This window comes from Panulirus ornatus, chromosome 37 (assembly GCF_036320965.1).
Source record: "Panulirus ornatus isolate Po-2019 chromosome 37, ASM3632096v1, whole genome shotgun sequence".
NCBI classification, from domain to species: Eukaryota; Metazoa; Arthropoda; class Malacostraca; order Decapoda; family Palinuridae; genus Panulirus; species Panulirus ornatus.
This window is the reverse complement of record NC_092260.1, coordinates 28150254-28173597: the sequence shown is the minus strand read 5'-3', so window position 1 is coordinate 28173597 and position 23344 is coordinate 28150254. Positions and strand designations below refer to the sequence as shown.

General features: G+C 37.9%; 2 protein-coding genes across 8 annotated transcripts; one reads left to right on the top strand and one right to left on the bottom strand.

The window, feature by feature from the left end:
- The first annotated feature begins 855 nt into the window (after positions 1-855).
- Positions 856-16493, top strand: LOC139760648 (myo-inositol 2-dehydrogenase-like). 6 transcript variants are annotated; one of them, XM_071684077.1, is made up of 9 exons: positions 856-900; positions 4587-4730; positions 6067-6173; positions 6512-6674; positions 9330-9477; positions 9743-9902; positions 11412-11635; positions 14014-14179; positions 16270-16493. In XM_071684077.1, the coding sequence occupies exons 2-9, from the start codon at positions 4648-4650 to the stop codon at positions 16377-16379; spliced, it is 1161 nt and encodes a 386-aa protein (XP_071540178.1). In that variant the 5' UTR covers positions 856-900; positions 4587-4647; the 3' UTR covers positions 16380-16493. The 6 variants fall into 6 exon arrangements, with proteins under 6 accessions (XP_071540178.1, XP_071540175.1, XP_071540180.1 ...); XM_071684074.1 differs by having other exon boundaries at positions 4587-4769; XM_071684078.1 differs by lacking the exon at positions 856-900 and adding an exon at positions 2971-3129.
- On the bottom strand, positions 14325-22958 carry LOC139760649 (COMM domain-containing protein 7-like). 2 transcript variants are annotated; one of them, XM_071684081.1, is made up of 6 exons: positions 22756-22958; positions 21236-21343; positions 20356-20487; positions 19641-19725; positions 18514-18607; positions 14325-14466 (listed from the first exon to the last, which is right to left on the bottom strand). In XM_071684081.1, the coding sequence occupies exons 1-6, from the start codon at positions 22936-22938 to the stop codon at positions 14460-14462; spliced, it is 609 nt and encodes a 202-aa protein (XP_071540182.1). In that variant the 5' UTR covers positions 22939-22958; the 3' UTR covers positions 14325-14459. The 2 variants fall into 2 exon arrangements, with proteins under 2 accessions (XP_071540182.1, XP_071540181.1); XM_071684080.1 differs by lacking the exon at positions 14325-14466 and having other exon boundaries at positions 16024-18607.
- Positions 22959-23344: the final 386 nt, after the last annotated feature.

Sequence of the window (23344 nt, the reverse complement as noted above, 5' to 3'; positions counted from 1 at the left end):
ACCGAAACCACAGCTCCCTTTCCACATCCAGGCCTCACAAGACTTTCCATGATTTACCCCAGACGCTTCACATGCTCTGGTTCAAGCCATTTCCCACGTTAGCGAGGTAGCATTAAGAAGAGAGGACTTAGCCTTAGAGGGAATATCCTCACCTGGCCCCCTTCTGTTCCTTCTTTTGGAAAATTAGAAACGGGAGGGGAGGATTTCCAGCACACGCTCCCTCCCCGTTTAGTGTCCTTTTACGACACGCAGGGAATACGTGGGATGCATTCTTTCTCCCCTATTCCCAGATATATATATATATATATATATATATATATATATATATATATATATATATATATATATATATTATTGATAGGCCAAACAAAGACATCCGGTCAAGATTTTCAAAGGATCGATACGCAACGTCGTTAAGACCTTACAAGCGAATTAATAAAGTAATAACCAACTTATGCTGGTGTAACCATATCGGGGAGCGGGAATTAGATGAGGATATGTGTCCGCCAATCACTCAATATAATAATGTATTCAGCAACCAGTCATAATCAAAAAGACAAAAGGGCAAAACCTCATAAATTATAAACAATAAGGGAAAAATGAAATAACGCATTCCACAAAACCTAAACGGCAGACGTTGCTGATCATTTTTAAGGGGGAGGGAAACCAATATATGTCCTTGTGGGGGACATAACCCCGAAAATCCCCCTATGCAACTAACCACAGCGTCAAGAAGCAAAAGATGACTTGAAAACTTAAGAAGCATGACAAATATCTGGTTTATGCGACGATTTGAGGCGCCATATTCCACAGTTAGCAACTCTTCTCCCTTATCACTGATGTTATAGGTAGGGTCGGCTTCGCTTTTTGTCATTACGGTTGGCGACTCTGCGTCCTTAGGTAATCTTTTGTCATATTAACCTATGAATACCTGTCCATACCTAATAATAGCTCAGATAAGCTTGCAAAGCTTCATGTGCGATGCTTACATTTCTGTATGTAATCATATCTGTGCAAAGCTTCATGTGCGATGCTTATATTTTTGTATGTTAATCATATATGTCAGTGTGTGATCTTATCCAAGTAAAATGAAGGTCAGGTAATTTAAACATAAAAGTGTCGTGCGCTTGGCAATACGGAGAGTGTGATGATTTCTAAATAATTTACCCTATAGTAAATCTCAATACTTTTCTCTGATCCATGAGAAAACACTGAAGCAGTAATTGTGGTTCTTAATTACCTTCTCAAAGCAGGTGACATGGGTTGATCAATGTTCGTATGATACTGCTTGTCACTCTGATGTTGAATACTTAATCAGTCATCATAATGGAGAAGTATGTCGTGCTAGCTTTTCAACCACTTTCTCCCTAGCCATATTGCGGTATCGTGTCGTTATGTGTTATAAGCGAGATGAACAGATTGTATATTCGAGTACTGAATGTCAGCAGTCTCTGTTTGGGTGAGGCAGAAAAGATAGATACCTGGGCCAAAGGAGTGTCTTGATAGCCACTGAAGTGATGGCTAACGGCCCAGCTGTCGCTTACCGAACCCATACTCAGATGGGTGGTACTGGCAACATAACTCCCTGGATAATAGCTGCCTACTACTAAATGCGTGAAGTGTAACCTTGAAGCTGTAGAGGCTCATATACTTCCCACGTAATCCCTGCGTGTCGTAGAAGGCGACTAAAAGGGGAGGGAGCAAAAGGGTTGGAAATCCTCCCCTCCAGTTTTTACTTTTTGAAAATGAGGAACAGAGAATGGGGCCAAGTGAGGATTTTCCCTTTAAGGCTCAGTTCTCTGTTCTTAAAGCTACCTCTCTAACATGGGAAATGACATAGGCAATAGGTAGGGTTGTACGGAGAAGGGTGGATGTGTTGGAAATGAAATGCTTGAGGACAATATGTGGTGTGAGGTGGTTTGATTAAGATATGAAAGGTTAAGAGAGATGTGTGGTAATAAAAAGTGTGGTTGAGAGAGCAGAAGAGGGTGTATTGAAATGGTTTGGTCACATGGAAAAATGAGTGAGGGAAGATTTACAAAGAGGATATATGTGTCAGAGGTGGAGGGAGCGAGGAGAAGTGGGAGACCAATTTGGAGGTGGAAGGATGAAGTGAAAAAGATATTGAGCGATCGGGGCCTGAACATGCAGGCGGGTGAAAGGCGTGCAAGGAATAGTGAATTGGAACGATGTGGTATACCGGGGTCGACGTGCTGTCATTGGATTGAAGCAGGGCATGTGAAGCGTCTGGGGGAAACTAAGGAAAGATTTGTGGGGCCTGGATGTGGAAAGGGAGCTGTGGTTTTGGTGCATCATACATGGCAGCTAGAGACTGAGTGTGAACGAATGTGGCCTTTGTTGTCTTTTCCTAGCGCTACCTTGCGTGCGTGCGGGGTAAGGGGGTTATTTCATGTGTGGCGGGGCAGCGACGGAAATGAATGAAGGCAGCAAGTATGAATCATGTACATGTGTATATACGTATAGGTGTGTATTGTTACGAACACGTGTGTGTGTGCCCACATGTTCGAATATATATATATATATATATATATATTTTTTTTTTTTTTCATACTATTCGCCATTTCCCGCGATAGCGAGGTAGCGTTAAGAACAGAGGACTGGGCCTTTTTTGGAATATCCTCACCTGGCCCCCTCTGTTCCTTCTTTTTGAAAAAAAAAAAAAAAAAAAAAAAAAAAAAAAAAAAAAAAATATATATATCAGGTATGTGTGTCCTCGTGTATGTTGTTGCTATTTCTTATCAAGGCGAGGAGTGATGCCTTCTTCTCCTGGCTCGGAGTTTCTGCCCACCCAGCATTTGGCTTAGTGATTCTGTTTTGAAGCAGTTGTTGACTAGTCCTCCGGCACCCGAACCCTTATCAGAGGCGCCAAGACAAAGCGCTGGGTCAGCTGCGGGGTATTTCACCACCGTATGTTATCGGTGCTGACGTTCGCAAGAAACCAAAGAGTGTGACTACGTCGAGACTCTGGGACCGTCCAACCAATAAGAATTGCTGATAGTTCCATAGGCAATCAAAATGTAGCGTTGTGTAGCAGCAAGAGTGAAAGCTTGTCTTCTTGTACCCACTACACCCGCTGAGATTTGATTCCTCTCTCTCTAGCCCAGCGAGGTAAGTGGTGTCCCCTGCTGTAAGCCTGCCTGTAAGCCCTGCTGTGCTGTAAGCCCGTTACTACCGTGTCACGTCAGGTTTAGCTAAGTGTTTACTGTGTTACATCAGGTTTAGTTAAGTGTAACGATGATGTTTACTGTGTCACGTCAGGTCTAAGTGTAATGTTATCGAACAAACTTGTCTTAAAGGAAAGAGATCTCCTGGCTTGAAATCTTATCTGGAATGTTAACTCATGTTCAATGTTAACTCATGTTCAATGTCAACTCATGTTCAATGTTGACTCATGTTCAATGTTAAACTCATGTTCAGTGTTAACGTAAATGATTCATGCCTGATTTATGTGCCTATCTTTGTACACTTGAATTCTTTCACTAAGTAGGTTTAATGTAATGCTGATCTTTAATTCAATCCCATAACTTTATGATTGTGTTATCCCGTTGTGAAATAAATCTATAACGTCCTTGCAAGACAAGGATCAGTAGTATTTGTAACATATATGTTACTGGCGACCTTGCCTGAATAAGTATTGAGTTCGTAACAGTATGTATATATATAATGGCATGTATATTTGTTGAAATGTATAGGTATGTATATGTGCGTGTGTGGACGTGTATGTATATACATGTGTATGTGGGTGGGTTGGGCCATTCTTTCGTCTGTTTCCTTGCGCTACCTCGCTAACGGGGGAGACAGCGACAAAGTATAATAAATAAAATATAAATATATATATATATATATATATATATATATATATATATATATATATATATATATTCATACTTGCTGGCCTTTATCCATTCACAGCGACACCCTGCCCCACAGAAAACAGCATTGCAACCCCCTGCGTCAGTGAGGTAGTGCCAGGAAAAAGAGGCCACATCTGCTCACATCAACACGTGAACTGTCATGGGTAATGCACCGCAACCACAGCTCCCTATCCACATCTAGGCCCCACAGACCTTTCCATTGTTCACCGAAGATGTTTTACATGCCCTGCTTCAGTCCATAGATCTATTCAATCAAAATATTTTGGCCCAATTGCGAATCACAAGTCACTTGACATCCTCTGATAGCTTGAAATCACTTATAGCACAAGCACATTCATCCTTTTGTTGCCATGAAGAAACTACAGTAAATTTTCTATGGAATTTTTTTTATACCGTTCATATATGTTTTAGATTTCGTAGCTGTCGACTACTATAGGTGGTCATTAGACTAAAAAATGATAAATAATAATATGACATTAATAGTCAAAAAATGAATGATATCCTTTGTTGGGTGAGCGTCTTATGGGTAATTCGCCAAGAGAAGTATGGTGTACCAAAGACTCAACCCGTTGAAAAGTTGCATAAGAATATCAAACCTAACCAAAAACATTCATGCAATCAAAGCAACTCAGAATTTCTAAGTAGCTAAGGAAAAGATGTAAGGAGGTAACAGCCATACCTTGTTTTCAGGAAATCACATTTAAGTGGAAAAAAGTTATAGTCAGCGCTGTACATCGTTGTTCATCCCAGCATGGCTACCACGAAGTACCGAGCGCCCTCCCCCTATGCGAAAGACAGACAGAAAGCCCATGTCACTGACTTCAAGCATCAGAGGTATGCACACAACATCCATCTGGACATGGGGAAAGAAAGGTAACCTAAGAAAATAATAATTAAGTCATACATTATTAATGGTTAAGGCTGGGGTTTAAGCTATCCAGCACAACTTGGGATTGAATGGCTTGATGTTTAACCTGATCCTGATAGAGTATATCGAATGTCAAACCACCATGTCCAAGAATTGTACCCAGCGTAACTAAACAATTTATTTATATCCTGACATTACAGAGAAGGAGTGTGAGTAACTGGGAAATGTACAAGAGAAAGCGACAGGAGGTTGAGAGAAAGGTGCAGGGACTGAAAAGAGGGCAAATGAAAGTTGGGATAAATGAATATCAGCATACTTAAAGAAAAAGATGTTTTGGAAGATGGTTAATAGTATGAAAAAAAGAGAAATATGGGAACACCTATGAAGGTGGCAAATGGCAGTGTGGTACGTTGAAGGATTATTGAAAATGTTTGACAACAGGGTGGCAAATGTGTGTTTAGTTTGGGTAGGTAAGCAAAGTAGAGAGAGTTGGGGTAAGTGAAGACAAGTTGGTGAAAGCCTTGTGTAAGATCAAAATGGGGCAAGGAAGCTGCAGTGGATCATGTTGCAGTCGAAATTAATAAGAAAAGGGGTGAGTATTTTGTTGATTGGTTAAAAGGCCTGAAGATTTACAGAAATTAACACAAACAAAAAGACCGTGAAAAGGGCAGCAATTTTTGCTATGGTAAATTATTATCAGATCTACATACACATAGTGCTGTGATTGTGCCCCTAAAAGAAAATGCTTAATATGGAATACAATAATCCTGAAAATGACTCCCAGGCTGGAAACACACAAAGGAAGTTAAATGAAGACAAATGTGTTGAAATACAGAAAGTTTGCAAACATTAAGGGCTAAGAGGGCCCATATTTGCAGATAAACTGAGACAACATATTTTCACATAAAACAAATGAAGGAAATAAATTCTCTTTTTAATCCACTTTCAAAACCAAAGTATTGATAAAAGGACAAATATTACTCATACAGAAAACAGTATAACAGTGAAGATACCATCCAAAGCTATTATTATCTGGTTCCATGTAGAGCATGCAATTAGCTGGATGCATTACCAATTTGCTTTTGTATTGTGGTTACTTGGCTAAGGACAGATGGTGGAGATCAATGGTTCATACAAGGTGTATTTGTGCTCAGGGGCAGATAGGGAGTAAAAGCACAGGTAGTTACTGCATAGTTCTCATTCCAGAGGGAGCAATTATCTTATTCCCTGTTTACAGGTTAGGTCCTTTGAAGAAATAGTGGATGGTATTACTAATTACTTTAATAACTGCACCCTTAACAGGTACCTGGAAAGTATTGGGTTTGACCCATCCATGAAAAAAGATGAAGTATTGATACAAGAGGACCTCAAGGTGATCAATGTTGCATTGTTTGGTCTAGGCCGTGCAGGTGAGCAGTAACTTCTATGTTGGTGCATTATACCAATATTCATGGTAATATGTATGGTTTGATAATTAAAGGCTTGTAAAATTTCTTAAATTTTTACTTTCCACATGGAGCACCACTAGTATACGAATTGGAAAAGAAAATCCATAGTTCTGAACTCATATCTCTAAACAAGAAATTATCTGCTTTGGTCCATCCTTGTTAGATTCAAATATTTTTGACCGAGTTCTATCAAGTTTGATCATCAGTACTTTACACTGTTTCAAAAACAAAATCTAAAGTTTATTTCCAAAATTGAGCTGGACTATTGCATTAAATCCTATCCCTTCTCTTCTCATTAGGTAGTATTCATTTAGCAAACATCATGAGGAACACCCGTATTTGTTTAAAGTATGTGGTGGAGGAGGACCACCAGAGAATGAAGTGTGTGCAGGCCAAGTGGCACCTGCCTGACAATGTTCTCCTCTTTCCTGAAGAATCAGAAAAAGTTTTCCGAGACCCAAGGTCAGTCTGCATTTCACATTCACTTTCAGGATGACATATTTTACATCTCACAGTGGCTAGTCCATTATCAAATATAGATGGTGAGCATTTTCCAATAACTAGTATACCAAAGAACTTTATCCTCTTTCAATCCCTTGTATTATTGAGGTGATGTGTATTTGATATATCACTTTTAATTATATGCCAATATGTACCTTTAAGTTCTGGCTCAAGCTGACCAGTATGTATGTTTCAAAAAAGTAAAACATTCTTTTATGTCTGTCTAAAAGTGAGGAAAACTGTAAAGCCTAATGTTCTAATAATAATAAAATAGTATGTTCGAAAAATTCTGCCAGTTGCCATGGGATGCGCAATTTGTGAAATTTATGGTACTCACTGACTCTCTGTTTGCTCTCTTTATAGGTGATATGGCACTCCTAAAATATTCTGTAAGAGCTTCTACAAACAAAGAAACTTTGACATAAAGCTAGAAATAACTGAAAGACAGGAAGATGGTGAGGGAGCCACAGTGCCTTGCTGTGCATGTAGCACCAAGTTCAACATATAGTCAATACAATCACTTTTGATGGTTACTCAAAGGTTCTTTGAGTAACCTTCGGTGGTACTTGCTCTCGCTTTCTTTCTCTCATTCCCTCAGTGCCTGTGCCAGCATTCTTGCTTGCTCCTTAACTCTGGCTGTCACAAGTGCTCCATGTTATCCCACCTGAGTAGCCCTTTTTTCCATTCATTGTGACTATACTGCTTTCTGATGATGTCCCTGATGACCCAACACCCTCTCATGAATCCCTGTAGTTCTCTTCACTAACTTGATTCAGCCTCACCTCATGCAGAAAAAAGACCATATTGTTGAGACAATTATGCCTATTTGTATTGTTGTCATTAACAAATATAGTGTTTGGGTGTTAAATTGTAATTAGTCAAAAAAGGAAAAACAGAGGGTTACCATTTGAAATATGGTTCTAATGCATCAGGTTCTGTTTGTGGAACAAATTCTCTTACTTGCTTATAGTGGCGATATTGTTAATCTGGCCACACGGTACAGAGTGAGAAGTCAAATGATATGATTTACTGCTTTAATTACCCTATGGTATTATGAGTGGAGGGACGAAACATTTACTTTCTGTCCTTGTCTAGTGATATTTTTGCTGTTTTTGTCCTGGATGACTTTTTCCCCTCACCAGTAACTAGCCATTTGTCCCAGCAAGAAAAGGCCCCCACCCCCCTATTTTTGGGGGGAAGCAAAAATGTAGCTGCAAGAGATTTCAAGACATAATGGCACAGCTGAGTTCATCATCTGGGTATTTTTTGTTCCCTCTAACATCATTTCTACACAAAAAGCTGGGTCTAGTCAACCTACGAAGAGATATTTGCCTGTTCAACTACCAAGACACCACATCTTTTTCCTATGATTTTTTTGATAATATCTCAAATGGCCTCTTGAATATTCTTGCTTACTCCCTTCCCACACAGGATCATGTGCCTTGCATGAGTCAAGATCCTATAGTAGTGTGCTGATGTCATTTTTATCAGTTTCAGTGCTTACTAAGTTTTCCCCATCCCATCTCTTTGGAGTTCAGGCTGAAGTGTCCTCCATGGTTCATACACTCCTGCATTGTCTTTTAGATTCTAGGATACATTTTCATTACACGATAAAAATCTTAGCTTTGAATCCTTTAAGCTGGTGGGCTGCCTCTTAACTTACAATTTTCTTGATAAATCTATGGAAAAGCCTTGAATTATCCATGGTGGTCTTTATAAGGTTTCTCTACTCCTTTTTCGCTGAGCTATATTCTTTCCATGTTACAGCTTTCATGTGCAGGTTGGGTAATATGCTACTTAAAACTGCTCTGTAGTACATCCCTCTGCTCTTGCTTTAACCATATCCCTCTTTTCTTTCCTTCTCTTACTATTCAAATTAGCGAAGTACCCTTGCTCAGTCTCTTTTAATACAGATATATATTCCATTCCATAACCTTTCATATTTCTTGGAAGTGTTAGTTTTATGGAAATTAGTACACAGAAATTCATGGCAGATGTGTTAATGTACATATACATACCTATACATCTCAACGTATACATATATATACACACAGACATATACATATATACAAATGTACATAATTCATACTGTCTGCCCTTACTCATTCCCATCGCCACCCCACCACACATGAAATGACATCCCCCTCCCCCCCGCATATGTGCAAGGTAGCACTAGGAAAAGACAACAAAGGCCACATTTGTTCACACTCAGTCTCTAGCTGTTATGTATAATGCACCGAAACCACAGCTCCCTTTCCACATCCAGGCCCCATAAAACTTTCCATAGTTTACCCCAGACGCTTCACATGCCCTGGTTCAATCCATTGACAGCACGTCGACTCTGGTATACCACATAGTTCCATTCACTTTATTCCTTGCACGCCTTTCACCCTCCTGCATGTTTAGGCCCCGATCACTCAGAATCTTTTTCACTCCATCTTTCCACCTCCAATTTGGTCTCCCACTTCTCCTCGTTCCCTCCACCTCTGACAACATGGAATATTTTTTGGTCAAGTTTGTTAACTGAATGAAAATATTAATAAGAATTAATACCTTTGTATATCATGAATATTTTTCTTTTGATGATTTTTAACTATCTACTATTCCTTTGTCAAGTGTGCATGGTATCATCATCGCAACACCAACCTTTACGCATAAGGATCTGATAGTCCAGGGTCTTAATGCAGAGAAAGCTGTCTTCTGTGAGAAGCCTATTGCTGAAGAGTATGAGAGCGTGAGGCACTGCTATGAACTCGCAAAAAAAGTATAATTCATCTGTTTATTTCTCTTTTATCATCACCAGAGACAAACCTGATGTTTGTCACACCACTGTAACTTACACTGAATCAAAGTTGATTAAACACAGTCTTTTGCTTCAGCACAGCAAATAAATATTTCATGTTTTTTCTTTGAAATTCAGTCCTCTGAACAGCATCTGTAGACATAAGTGTTTATAAATAAATACTGAAGAAGGAGTTAGTAAATCCATACTGAAATTTACTATTGTCTAAGAATTACATTTTATGCAGGTAGACAAGCCACTCCTTTGTGCCTTCAACCGTCGATTTGATCCAAGCTTCAGTCACCTCCGGGACCAAGTCCACTCAGGGGTAGTTGGGCAGGTGCATATGGTGAAGACAGTTGCAAGAGATTCTCCTCCAGCTCCAGTAGATTATCTTAAAATTTCAGGTAAATATATATCTAATAAATATCTGTTTCTACCTACATCCATTAAATCATTCTTACATTCAAGATTAGATAAGTCAAGTGGTCTTTTCTCAGAACACCTAAGTTATGGTATATAACCAAAAGATTTAAAGAAAAAAACACCTCTTAAGATGAAATATGGTTCTAAAAAATCTAGGGAGGCAATAGTTGGTTGGCAGCCACCAACCAGCGAGTTATATTACTGGTACTACCCATCTGGTGTTGGGAGGGTTAGTAATGGCTTTATAGTGAGCCAGCACTTCAGTGACTGTCAAGTTGCACTCCTGACCTAGGTAGCTGTTTTTTCTTTCTGTCACATCCACAACCCTAAACTTGTGTAGGGTTGTCAGGGACATCATCAGGCAGCTGTAAGCTCATCTCAAGTAGAAAAGAGGACTACTCAGGTGGGTTATCATGGTGTATTTGTGTGGCAGCCCAAGTCAAAGAGTTAGCATGAGTCCTGGCTGGGGTACTGGAGGTGCAAGGACCACATGGTGTTGGGAAAAAGTCCATGAAAAACTAAAAGAAAAGGTGTGAAGATTGAGTTTTGATTTTGCCCTGGATTTATTGGTGTTATATGCACGGCTAAGCCCATAGGCTCCCCCACCTTTCTTTAGTCATTCAGTTATGTAAAAGTAGGAGCTTTAAGAATTCAACATAACTTTTTTAACTAACAAATGATCTTTTCTTCCTATGGTATAACACCATTGCTATACTGAAATGTTACAATTCAGTAGTAGGAGATAGGGATAATTAGAAGGCAGTGCTGTAAGTATCTCTTCCACTTGCTCTAGTATAGGACTGCTACTGTACCAAGCAATGTTACATTTTGGTGGCAGCAATGGCAGTGATGTTACCATGAGGTGTGATTATGGTGGCAACAAGTAATGGTTAATGTTCTCTTGATGCAAACATATTTGAAAAAATACGGTACTGTGAGGTTACAGATACCAGTAATGAAATTATTATTGGTAGGTGTTTGTAGATATCATTAAAGCTATAAACATTGTGCAATAAGTTTATAGATAGATAGAGAATGGATGTGAGAGGATGTGGCTTTCTTTGTCCATTCTTGGCACTACCTCACTAGTTTGGGAAACAGTGATCAAGAATGGAAAAAAGTTTAAGATACCCATAAATGCACTTTTTTCTTAGAACTGATTGCTATTCACTTTGATATGCTTAGAGATTGGTGCTCTTACAAACTAGGTATTGTAACAGAATATCCTGTACAACCCTACATCTGATGACAATGTTTCATTCACTGGTAACTTGTATTAACTGATTTCATATCTATGAATAAGATGTTTGTGTATATTTGTAAGACCAGTAGAGGGAATATACTTCTTCAACATAGCTTTGGTCATGAACACAAATTCTTTGTCAGTAGAGTCACTAGCAAAAAAACTATACATGTGATGCATGAAATAAACATCTTGTCTTTAATGCAGATTTATCAAACCAAAAGATTATGCAAGAAATCTTTTTCAGGAGGAATCTTGCATGACTGTGCTGTCCATGACGTTGACCTGATTTGTTGGGTGTTAGGTGAATATCCAACACATGTCTTTGCCTCAGGCACTGCCTTTATTCCTGAGGTAGCTGAGATCAATGATCAAGACACTGTTGCCATTACAATGAGGTTTCCATCTGGAGCCATCTCAATGACAGACTTGAGTCGCAATGCTGTCTATGGTTATGATCAGCGTTTAGAGGTATGATAACCATTTCAAAGACCATAAACCAAAAGTAATAGATTATAACTTTAGTTTCAAATGTTACAGTAACATTTGTGTACAGTAACATTTGTGTACACTCTGGCATGGGATAAAGATGAAACTGCACCTCATGCTAACACATTTTTTTTCTTCACATGATTTTAGAAAAAAGTAAGAGTCACTGTCAGAAAAGATCATTCAACATTTAACAACATGACTACAAGTAGCAAATTAGTTCTATATCTTCCAAAATCAATAGCAAATATCAACAAAGAGGCAAGCTTGGAATTTCTGCAGAGCTTCTCTTTGTAAAGTCAAGGCCACCTTCAAAAGAGAAAATGTGATAATTTGACTTTTTCTGTTGCCAAATCCTTATGATCCTTAACTAAAAGCATTCCCAGCATCCCTTTGTTCTGACTTGGTCAATCTACAGTTAACTCTCCAACTGATAAAGCCACTCTTTTTGGTATTTACATTCCTCTAATTCAACTTTGGATGATTCTTCATCTAATTTTCTGCCCTCATCTATCAATGAACCTATGTCATCTCATTATTTTCCTTGAGCAAAGTTTTCCAATGATTTCCAAGCTCCAGATGGCTGAGGTGTATGACCTACATGGTATACTTCTGTAAGTTCTAAGAGTGTGTGCCTCTGAACTATCTCTGATCCTTGCTCACATGTTTCACCTCTGTCTAAAAAGCTTGAATCTTCTTTCCTCTCAGAAGCATACCTTGGTGCAACCCATCCCTAAAGGAGACTGCTGTAACCCTGTCAATTATCACCTTATTGGTCTCACTTCTCTAAAGTCTCTGATACTCACCTTGACTCTCACTTTCTCAGACACTTAGAATTCCACTCCTTTTATGATCTCCAATTCATATTCTGCAGTCCTATGTCTGCTGTTGGATCTATGTGACTGACCTCTGGTCCTCGTTTAGAGGACTTTCATCTAACTTTTGTCATACCCCTCAACACCTTTAAAGGATTAGGTAAGGTGTGGCATAAGTCTTTGCTTTATCAACATCCATCATTTGTTTTTTCTTCTTCTCTGTTCCCTGTTGCATACCTTTCTCTCTGATCATTCCATTGCAAAAGTGGTGTTCCTCAGAGTTCTGTGCTATTGCCTTTTCTCTTTCTCCTCTCTGTAAATGATTTCTCTTCAACTTCAAATCATTTTTGCTCTCTTGCTTATAACTCCACTATATGCTCTTTGACTCACTTTCCTTCCTCTTATTTTCCTGATACTCATTCTTTTTCTCACACTGAGCATATTCCCCTCATTAATTCAGAAAGAGTTAAATTTCTCCATATACATAACTCTTCCAGTGTTGCTTGTTTCCCCCTATTCAATTTCAAAACATAATAATTCAGCCTTGTAATAACAAACATGGTGGCATAACCACATCCTCTACTTTCTCCTAGAAAACCCACATAATCTACATTCGTAAATCTATTTCTTAAAAGCTGGGGATATTGTATAGGTACCACAGTGAGTAGCCATTTCATATTTACTAGGGTCTTATTTGCCCTCTTATGGAATACTGCTGTTCATATATCTGGGGTAGTTCTTCCTTCACCTCTTAAGCAATGGAAATGGGAACAAAAGCCTGCTGTCTGATATATTCTCCTGACAACACCCCTTTTACACCATCTGTTTTAGTATGCTGTAATGTTGCTGCTCTCTCTCAACTCTACTGATTTTATTTTGGCCACTGTTCTCATGAACTGTTTGCAAGTATTCCTATCGCCTAGGCTTTGAACCCAATACATGCATCTGGCTTCACTGTCTTGGAATATCTAAGCAGGAATGCACTAGAATTTTTAAACACTTCTATAAACATATAATGATAACTCCATGTGGAAAGAAACTATGAAAAATGATACACATTGTTGTAAGCATTCATAAAATGGATACTGAACTTGGAAGCAATTACAAGTGAGGTATTTCTGTTTGATTTGGATGCAAAGAAAAGTGAGGTGGTTGTGTCTAATGATGCTGAAGTGGATTTAATGACAAACAGATTAGGAGTATGTAGGGTGCATCAAGTTATGTACAAGGACAACAGGGTAGAAGTTGGTCTCTAAAAAGAGTAGCTGATAAAGTAAAAATCGAGCATCAAGATGATATGGCCCTGTGAAGAGAAAGAAAGGTGCATGTGAGTGTTTAGTAGGAACACAGATATAGAACAAAGACAGAGTGAAGGGTTTCATGAATGAAAAGTAATTCCAAATGGAAGGATCTTGCAAAAAAAACTGCAAAATCCATGTTATGTGGAAGAGGGTCTGTACAAGCAAACTGCTATATACCAGTTGATTCTGTTACTCCTGACAGCCCTATACAAATGATATCAACAGTATTGCATTTTGTCTTCAGGTGTTTGGGCCGAAGGGGATGATGATAGCAGGTAATGAGCGGCCCTACAATGTAACAACTTCCACAGAACAAGGGAAGAGTGAACCCCCTCTTTTTTACTCTTTCCCCTCACGTTACTGTGATGGGTATATTAAGGAGCTTGATCACTTCTGTGATATAATTCAAGGTAAGTTATCTAAGGATAGATACAGTGGGTTTTGAAGAATGAAGAACCTTTTCTCTCCAATGTGCAATGACAGATTACATGGATCACTGGGGCATACTATGATCTCTTTTACCCTCTACCTTCCTGATGGGAATCCACCCTTCAACCATTTATCCTTGGTGCAAAGACAGTTGTTTGGTCACAGAGACCCCTCAGCCAGTGTGTGACTTCCCAGAGTCAGAGAGAGGAACTTCCCACAGTCCTCAGAGTTTACAGGTTACTGATGTCAGTCCTAGAACGTTCACAAACTGTAAAGAGAAATGTTTTTTCTAAAAAAGAAACAAGAGAAAGGGGGGGGGGGTACCAGGAAGGTAGAAGTAAACAAAAGTAGAAAACAGTGCTCACAAGCTTTTGTCTCAGATGGAAAATGTTTTTCTTCATTCAAAATCTACACTTCCATCCTCAGTGAGCCCTGTGATCATCAATAACATACCAATTTAAAAGAGAACTTAAGAGAAAGAGCTTTAATGCAACAATATTAGTAAATTCAGGTGAAAAAGGCTAACAGCAGTCTAGAGTCTGACGAGGATCAACAGTTTGGAAAATGGGGGCAGACTCACACAATAGAGGTCCACTGATTTCAGGTTAAGGTACTATATAATAAAAATGTTACAGGATTGCCAGAAACCTCTTACATTTAATTCATGTATGGAAAGGTTACAAAGAAGGCTAAGACTGAGCACACCTTTCTGATATTATGGGCTCTAAAATATAGGCCAGATTGTGCCAACATGACCAGATTCTTAATTCTAGAAGAGGTTTAAAGGTTCCTGGATGAACAAATAAATATTCTCCGAGACAGCATTTGCCCACTGAGTATGTAACCACTGCATATTTAAATGTCAAATATTCTTTCCACCTCTCTACTTGTATATCCACTAACTTTTGGAAAATCCCTTTATCATTCACTAATTCCTGGCTTGAAAATGCCGAGGAAATGAAAACATCAGGTCTCATACATAACATCACGACTTCAGTGTCTGTGAGAGAACTCTAATTGACTTGACAGAAAGCTGAACTTGTCATTTGTCTTCTGGACCTCCTCTAAACTGTTACACTTTTATGCATAGTGAGTCTTCCCACAAAAGGCAAATGTCCAAACCCCAGTCCCCAAGGCTTAGTAACTATTCTTATTTTCATTGGTATGTCTTTTGATGCCACTTGCTTTTTAACCATCCTCATCATACCACTGAGCTAAGGAATGAACTTGGCACACACACCACTGATGGAGCTGTAAATTTTCCATTTGTTATTCAATACTCTATTGTCAGCAAGTCTTCAATCACTTAACATGACTGGCAATCCTGAAGCAAGACTTCTTCCCTTTCTGAGAAGAAGCTTCTTTCCTATAAGATTTCTCTTGGTGTGGAGGTAATGGAGACTGCTTTAATTGATGCCCATAACACTGAAAAGTTTAGGGTCACTAATGAAGTTTGGTAAATCCAGCTGGCCAATAAAGTGACTGTATTTACTGATTTGCAGCAAATCAAGGGACTGTATTCAGTGGCATTCCACCAATCAAGTGATTGCATTCTATGGGCAAAGTAAGGTGTTTTGTTTAGGTAATGACAAGAAACCATTTGAGAGGAGGGATTTCAGCAGTGTGAGATCATGGCTTGTTATGTAAGGTGATTACAGCGTGGTGAGTTAACAACATTGTTTGAAGTACATTTTTCACAATGCCTTCAGAATACATTATACTGTACTTATTTTATTGCATGCACATATGGTAACAATGGCATACTCAGTGACATGTTTGCCTCCTTCAACTGAAGGTAATCCAATAGCTAAATAAAAGAACAATGTAGGTGAAGGCAAGTACAAGAGTTTATTCAAAAATTCTTTGAAAATAAACTGTTAAGGTATTCTGTTTCTGAAGCAGACTTCAATTTCTGTAACTAATATCTCCAATACAGTTTTGGACCAAGTTGCTTTATACATGAAAATATCATAGTCTACTGGATATACATAAATGGTGAAAGTAATGGAAAAACAGAAATTTCAGTATCACTATAAGATTCTCATAGTTTTGGTAAATTTATCCCGATCAGGTCTAGATGAGATCTCTATATCAGGTGACAATACCCTAAGAATATCTACGATCATATCTGCTCTTGAGGTCTCTAATGCTACAGGAAAGATGACAGAAGTGAAGTACTAAGAAGGCAACAGGTGAAGTTCCCAGAGATACATGAGAAGGATTCCTATTGTCAGACCAAACAGTTTACAAAAGACTGTATAATAACTTTAATAAACACTGAAATACCAAATGCAATACTGATATTTTCTTTGATATATTTTCTCATATTTGCTATATTATTTGATCTGTTGTCTAACTCGTGTCCAATGAATTCATCCTTTTTGGGTTACACTGCCCTGTATTATGTCCTAAACTACACTGTACTAAAATGCAACCCTGTAATCATGATATATATGCTTAAAGTTAATCAACAGATGTCAAAACTCATTATATACTGACAAAAGCAGTTACTTGTATCAGACTTTATAAAAATTCCAACTTTCAACACATAACTGCCTTCTATAAAATGTGATTCACAAAACCTACATATCATGTCTGCCTTTACACACATAAACTTGTTTTCTTTCCTCATTCATCAACATTAGTCTAAATGCAATTCCAAATGATTCTTAATGTTAAGAAATGAATCAATAATATTCAAATTTGGATAATTTCAATTCCTGCAGAGGTTCCACGAATGGATTCCTGAGATTGTATAATAATAAGAATATGTTTTTATACCAATTTTGGTAAGTGGTGCTGAATCATGGTTAATGACTACCAGAAACTATGGTAGCAGCAAAATAAAAACTATAGGAATATTACAGAGACACATAAGAAAAGACTGAATTAATTAGAGGTAGTGCAAATGAAAGCATATTAAATGGTCAGGTAAACCATGAGATAGTCCATGGAGTTTGGCTGTGGACAATATGGTTTGATTTTAGTACATTATACCTGACAGACAGAGAGTCAAAATAAGCAAATGTGGCCACTGTCCATTGCTCCTGATGCTAATGCACTCAGGGGGGGAGAACCAGATGGGTACAAATAAGATAAGAAAGGAACAAGATAACATACTCGTAAATACAAAGCTAAAAACAAATGCTGTTGAAATGGTTGAGTCATGCAAAATGAATTACAGTAATGCATGCAGAGTTCTGAAGCTGAAGAGAGATGAAAACTCCTGGAAATATATCATGGAATGGACAGACTAGATCACTGGTAATGAAAATGTGTGGAAGTGAATGTATTCTCAACTGACAAATTAAGACCTACCAAGGAAAAAAAAAGTAAAAAAAGTGAGGGGTCTACTTCAGCAAGGCTGTGTCACTGTTGTTGGAGAGAAAAGGAGTACAGTGTAACTGAGAACATTCCTGTTCCAAAGGAGTCCCTCATTTCCCTACTCCTGCAAGGAATGCAGCCTCGAAGATGCAGTGGCCCCATAAAGGGGTCATGGGGTTGTACAATACTACTATGACTACTACTACTACTACTACTAATACTAATACTGATAATCTTTTCTTTCTTTCATACTATTCGCCATTTCCCGCATCAGCGAGGTAGTGTTAAGAACAGAAGACTGGGCCTCTGAGGAAACATCCTCACCCGGCCCCCTTTTCTGTTCCTTCCTTTGGAAAATTAAAAAAAAAAAACTAATAATAATAATAATAATAAAAAATAAACATTTATTTTCTTAACTGCTGTTTCTTGCACCAGTGGGGTGGCGCCAAGAAACAGACAAAGAATGGCCCATCCACTCATATACACATATGAACATAAACGCCCATACACACATATACATTAATATATATATCAATATATACACATATACATATGCATACATACACAGACATATACATATATACACATGCACATATACTTGCTTGCCTTCATCCATTCTTGGCGCTACCCCGCCCCACAGGAAACAGCATCGCTACCCCTTGCTTCAGCGAGGTAATGCCAGGAAAACAAACAAAAAAGGCCACATTCGTTTACACTCAGTCTCCAGCTGTCATGTGTAATGCACTGAAACCACAGCTCCCTATCCACATCTAAGCCCTACAAACCCTTCCATGGTCTACCTCAGATGTTTCACATGCCCTGGTTCAGTTCATTGACAGCACGTCGACTCCGGTCTGCCACATCATTCCACTTCATTCTATTCCTTGTGGATTCACTGATTTACATATAATTCATATATTCTAAACTAGCTTTGGCTTTCTCCAGTTGATGCAAGAAGTCATAGAATTTCTGCAATGACATCTCAACTTGCCTGGAAGTATGAGTCCCATGAAGTGAGCGACAAACAAGCTTGACTTGCACGAATGTTTTCCCTGCTTCACCTTCTAAGCTGCTGCCTGCCACCACTGTCCAAATAAAATGATAAAAATTACAAAGATATTCAAGGGTCAATGAAAGAAAATTTTCAGCTAAGATATGCTGATATGGTTAACTCTCCTTGAGGGTTTGATTCTAAAGCAATGAGAAAGTACAAATTCGAAAGGAGGAGGGGTGGGGGGTACCATGGAACTTGTCTGTGGATAAGGGGCTCTGGTTTTGATGCCTTAAACGTGACAGTAATAGCTATGCATGTGAGGACATTGTTCATCTGTTCCTGGTGCTACGTCACTATACAGAAAGCAGCAAACTAGTAAAGTAAAACCTAAGCAAAAATAGCATAGTGCATGGAAAAGTAGAAAGCTGTCTAGGGGAAGGTGACTGGTTTGGAATGTAAGAAAAGGACTGAGGAACAGCAAAATTCTGCCAACCCTATCCTTTGGGTGTAAAATTATTTGATACAGCAAACAGTTCTAGGATTCACGCTACTTACATTAACTAGTAGATAGTATTTGTGGTGTAAGCAAATGGGATAGAGAAGGTAATGATGAGGTGAATAGATGTAGGATGTCAGAGAGAACAAAAGATATGGAGTGTGGTGTCACAACGAGTTAAGAGAAATACTTTGAAATGGTTTGGTCATATGGAAAGGATACAAGGACACAGGTTGAGAAAGAAAACATATCAGTGAGGCAGATGGAAACAGAGTGAGTAGAAGACAGCCAGCATCTTGGGAAGGGAAAGTGAGGGAGTATAATCAGAAGAGGACCAAGGAAAGTGGGGATAGAGCAGTTTGGGGCCTTAATCATCAAGGCCATCCTCCCAAAAAGAATTTCCTATGGGTAACAAGGAACTTGAGATATACAGAGAGACTGCTGCACAAAGAATCAAATCAAGTTGAAAATTCATACATTTACGGGGCCCAAGACTAAAGGCAAGAGGAATTAAGGATATCTGGCAAGATTAATGAGATGATATACAAGTAATTACCAACCAAGTACCTAATCCTATTAGCAAAAACACTGACTGACTGGTTATCTACCGATGTATCTTTCTACCAACCTCCAAACTTCCACTGTAGGTCAACAAGTTGCTCTCTGGGGTTATCATGAAGTTTTCTTGAGATGACTTCTTGAAGCTGGTTACGCTGTAAGAAAATAATCTTGTAGGTAACAGAAATGGTGGACATGAAAGAGTACAGTAGCTATATAAGACATATCTATGAAGACTGGTAAATAAAAAAAAAAGTTGCAAGTGCCACATTTCAACTAAACTGTGTCTCAAAAGAGTAGGCTGAAAGCTGTAGTGATTTGTAAAGACTAGAAGGCTGATAACTCTTGGATTCCCTAAAAGGACTTCATAACAATTCTAACTATATGCAGATATCCAATTTCTCACATGCAAACCAGGGAATCCATGCAAACCTCCTGTAAACTGTGTAGTCATAGTATGATTCCTTAAATTCCATGATAAAATTTTATTTTAACAAAATAGATGCATCATTCAAACAGCACTAAAATGTTTCTAATGGCACTAAAATGTTTCTAATGGATACTCTGCTGTAGAGTGGGTACTGATAAATGTGCCATGAGGAAATAAGTAAACTGTTATCACCTAATAAAATGATATGCTTGCACTTTCCTTAAATAAAGAAAGAAACAGTACTGCTGTAGAATCAAAATTAATAAAGTACTAATAATATTCAACATGAATGATGGAGTATGACACCATTAGCTGACATTCTACAATATTCATCAACACTGCTAATTGAACATACCTGTGACACAATGAGATTGACTCTATCTCTCTGAAGCCCTGTGGAGATGAGAACAGAAGCCAATTCCTCATCTGTAATAGTTTGCTGAATCACTAATTCTAGAACATGACAGAGCATCTCAGCTTGTAACTCCTGTTGAGAGACAGATGAAGCATTACTATCAATCACTATAACATCAGAAGACATCTTCACAATCTAATTTTTTTTTTCCCTGAAAGAGAAAGAGTTTGGGGCTCAGAACCATAACTCTATAAAATCATTTCCCAAAAAGGTCTAGTGGCTTACCTTCAAATACTTATGAGATTCAGAGATTTGTATGGCTTTTCCTGCCTTTGTAACGCACAATCAAGAACAAATGAACAACGGTCTAATCAGCAAACATCCACTCTCTATCTGTCATGTATGATACACTGTAATCTAATGTCATTAAAATGGATGTATTTTCTGTAGTGTATGCACAGGTAATCACATCCACACACACAAATTACACTTTCTGTACTGTAGAGTACTGTCCCTGCCAAGACAAGTACATGCAACCAGTGGACAACTTCTTTGGCAATTAAGCTATAGGACTACACTAAACAAAAGATCTAGCTTATAGAGGCAGATAAGGAGTGGCAGTTTCATTAAAAAGCCATTCCCTAAATTAAGATTTTACTGAATACTGAAACAGACTTTAATAATATAAACAAATATTATCTTTGTCAAAAGTAAATGATTGTTTTTCCAAGGTACAAATTTCATTTCATATGTAGTTTATTCTTCATATAAGAAAAATACCATTCTAGACATGTGTCTGCTCTCATCAGACCTGTATGTATACTGTATCTATCTGTATTACTATGGGCATGAATAAAATATCTTAATACTACAGACTTACTGCTTCATCCTTAGATTCTTGTACAATGTAGTATGAATGAGATTTTCCCCCTTGCTTCCTCTTCTTTGTCAAAAACTTCAAGCAGGTGTCCCAAGTGGTCAGGAAGTCCTAGAATATGCAGTAATGTACATTCTTGCTGGCATGGTAAGTAAATGTATGAAAAACTGAAAACATTATAAAAAAATACGACTACAACATTGTCTATACTTAGAAATTAAAATTTAGGATATATCTACAGAGAACATAGCTATCGCCCTAACAATGCTCTGGCAGCATATAATAAAAATAAAAACAAGATCATATACATCAAAACAAAAGACATCATGTAAAAGACGTTGCATCTACATGAAATTATTAAACACAATATATATATATATATATATATATATATATATATATATATATATATATATAATGACAATACCAATACCTTCAGATGACTAGTATCGTTAAGCAATCTAAGATCGAATGGGCATCATTCCGTAACTATCTGATGAACCATCTGTAATCACTGATGGTAATCATCACCCAATTCATATTTTTGCTAAAGTTGGATTCATTCAGATTCAAATGCATCGTTGCATGATCGCATGCAAAGAACTCCATGTAAAATAAAGGAAATTAGGCATCATACACTCAACAGGCAAGTTTTCTTGTCTTATGGTTTCATTCGGTTTTTATATTGACTTGGAAACGAATAAAACTCTATATTATTCTAACAAGCACTAAGTGACTATTTCTTGTCTGCCGACTGCAGGATAGTTACTTTCCTGAACGATGTCGGTCGATATAACATCCCTCTTTTTGGGCAGAATCCGGATAAGCACCAGGTGAATGTTAGCTGTCCCCAGGACGTTAATTTTTCAAATGTCCTCAAACATTGCACAAGGATATTAGGGAATGATGTCGGAAAAATGTAGTCGTCCCTCTTATTCGTTTACAATGTGCTAGAACTGGACGATATTATTACTTTTATCTGTTAATTTTCAGCGTTTTTACGTCACAATTTCCCTGCACTTCAAAGCCCTGCCCACTTTAAGATTTAATATTGATGGATTTAATGCTACACTTGAAATCCCACACTCTATAGCAGCTGTATATATTGTATGATCCCACTGGTACCAATTTCGTTCAATTCTATTATCTAGAAAACGATAGTCCGTCTTTTGGAATTTCATTAAAGTAACGCACGATGTCACATTCTCCAGGTCTAAGTAACTGTAAGAAATTGCTATACAATTTTTTTCAAGTTTCTTTTATTATTCATTATAACTACGGTTCCCCTAAACTGGAACTTTACTGAAGATTAAGAAAATGATTTCGATTGGTGAGGTTTGATTAAGTTTGCTCTGAATCTGTTACCATGTTCTCTTAATAATGCACTATAAAAACGTTCAATACTTAAAGGTAATAAAGATGTGGGGATAAATTGGACATACAGGTATTTTACTGCAAAGTAACTCATACGTACATTATTACCATTTAAAATGATCTAAGCAAACATATATCATCGTACTTACATCATTTGTTAACTTCGACAGTGCCATTATCTCCCTTCTCCCATTTTCAGGTATAATGTCTGGGTCTGTGGAAGTCATCGTTAAGCTTTCCTCGTAATGCAGGACTATGCTTCCAACCTCACCGTCAGCCGTACACAAGGTAAATATTACGCCCACTAGACCTTCGTTAAAACCGGACTCCATAGTTTCATGTATGGGTTATGTTACAGTATGTTCACGATTATATATTCCTAATTATCATTGTTACTATTATTATTATCCTTATTATTGTTACCATTATCATTGCTACTTATTGTGATCATATGAAATACCTTCCCACATGCATTTGCAGGACTTGCAAGTCTAGCACATTAGGTAGCGTGACAAGAGCGTTTTCCCATACATTTGGTAGCATTGTGTTAGTCAGGTTAGCCATCAGGTGATTCAACTCCCATCTCCTAAATGTTATGTTAAACGTTATTCATGTACTAACATTCATTGTGCTTACATTCTCTTTGTAATACTTGGTTTATTAACTCATTTGCTGCATTTTCTGGGATTTCTATGGATTCTTCTAAATGTTTACGATTTAATTTTAAAGGTGTATTGT

Coding starts and splice junctions, on each gene's coding strand:
- LOC139760648 (XM_071684074.1), top strand. CDS start 4,648: ATGGCTACCACGAAGTACCGAGCGCCCTCCCCCTATGCGAAAGACAGA. Junction 6,174..6,511: donor GTTTGGTCTAGGCCGTGCAG/GTGAGCAGTAAC, acceptor TCTTCTCATTAG/GTAGTATTCATTTAGCAAAC. Junction 6,675..9,329: donor AAAGTTTTCCGAGACCCAAG/GTCAGTCTGCAT, acceptor TCCTTTGTCAAG/TGTGCATGGTATCATCATCG.
- LOC139760649 (XM_071684080.1), bottom strand. CDS start 22,938: ATGGAGTCCGGTTTTAACGAAGGTCTAGTGGGCGTAATATTTACCTTG. Junction 20,488..21,235: donor AAGAATCTAAGGATGAAGCA/GTAAGTCTGTAG, acceptor GTCTCTCAACAG/GAGTTACAAGCTGAGATGCT. Junction 19,726..20,355: donor TCAATCTCATTGTGTCACAG/GTATGTTCAATT, acceptor ATTTTCTTACAG/CGTAACCAGCTTCAAGAAGT.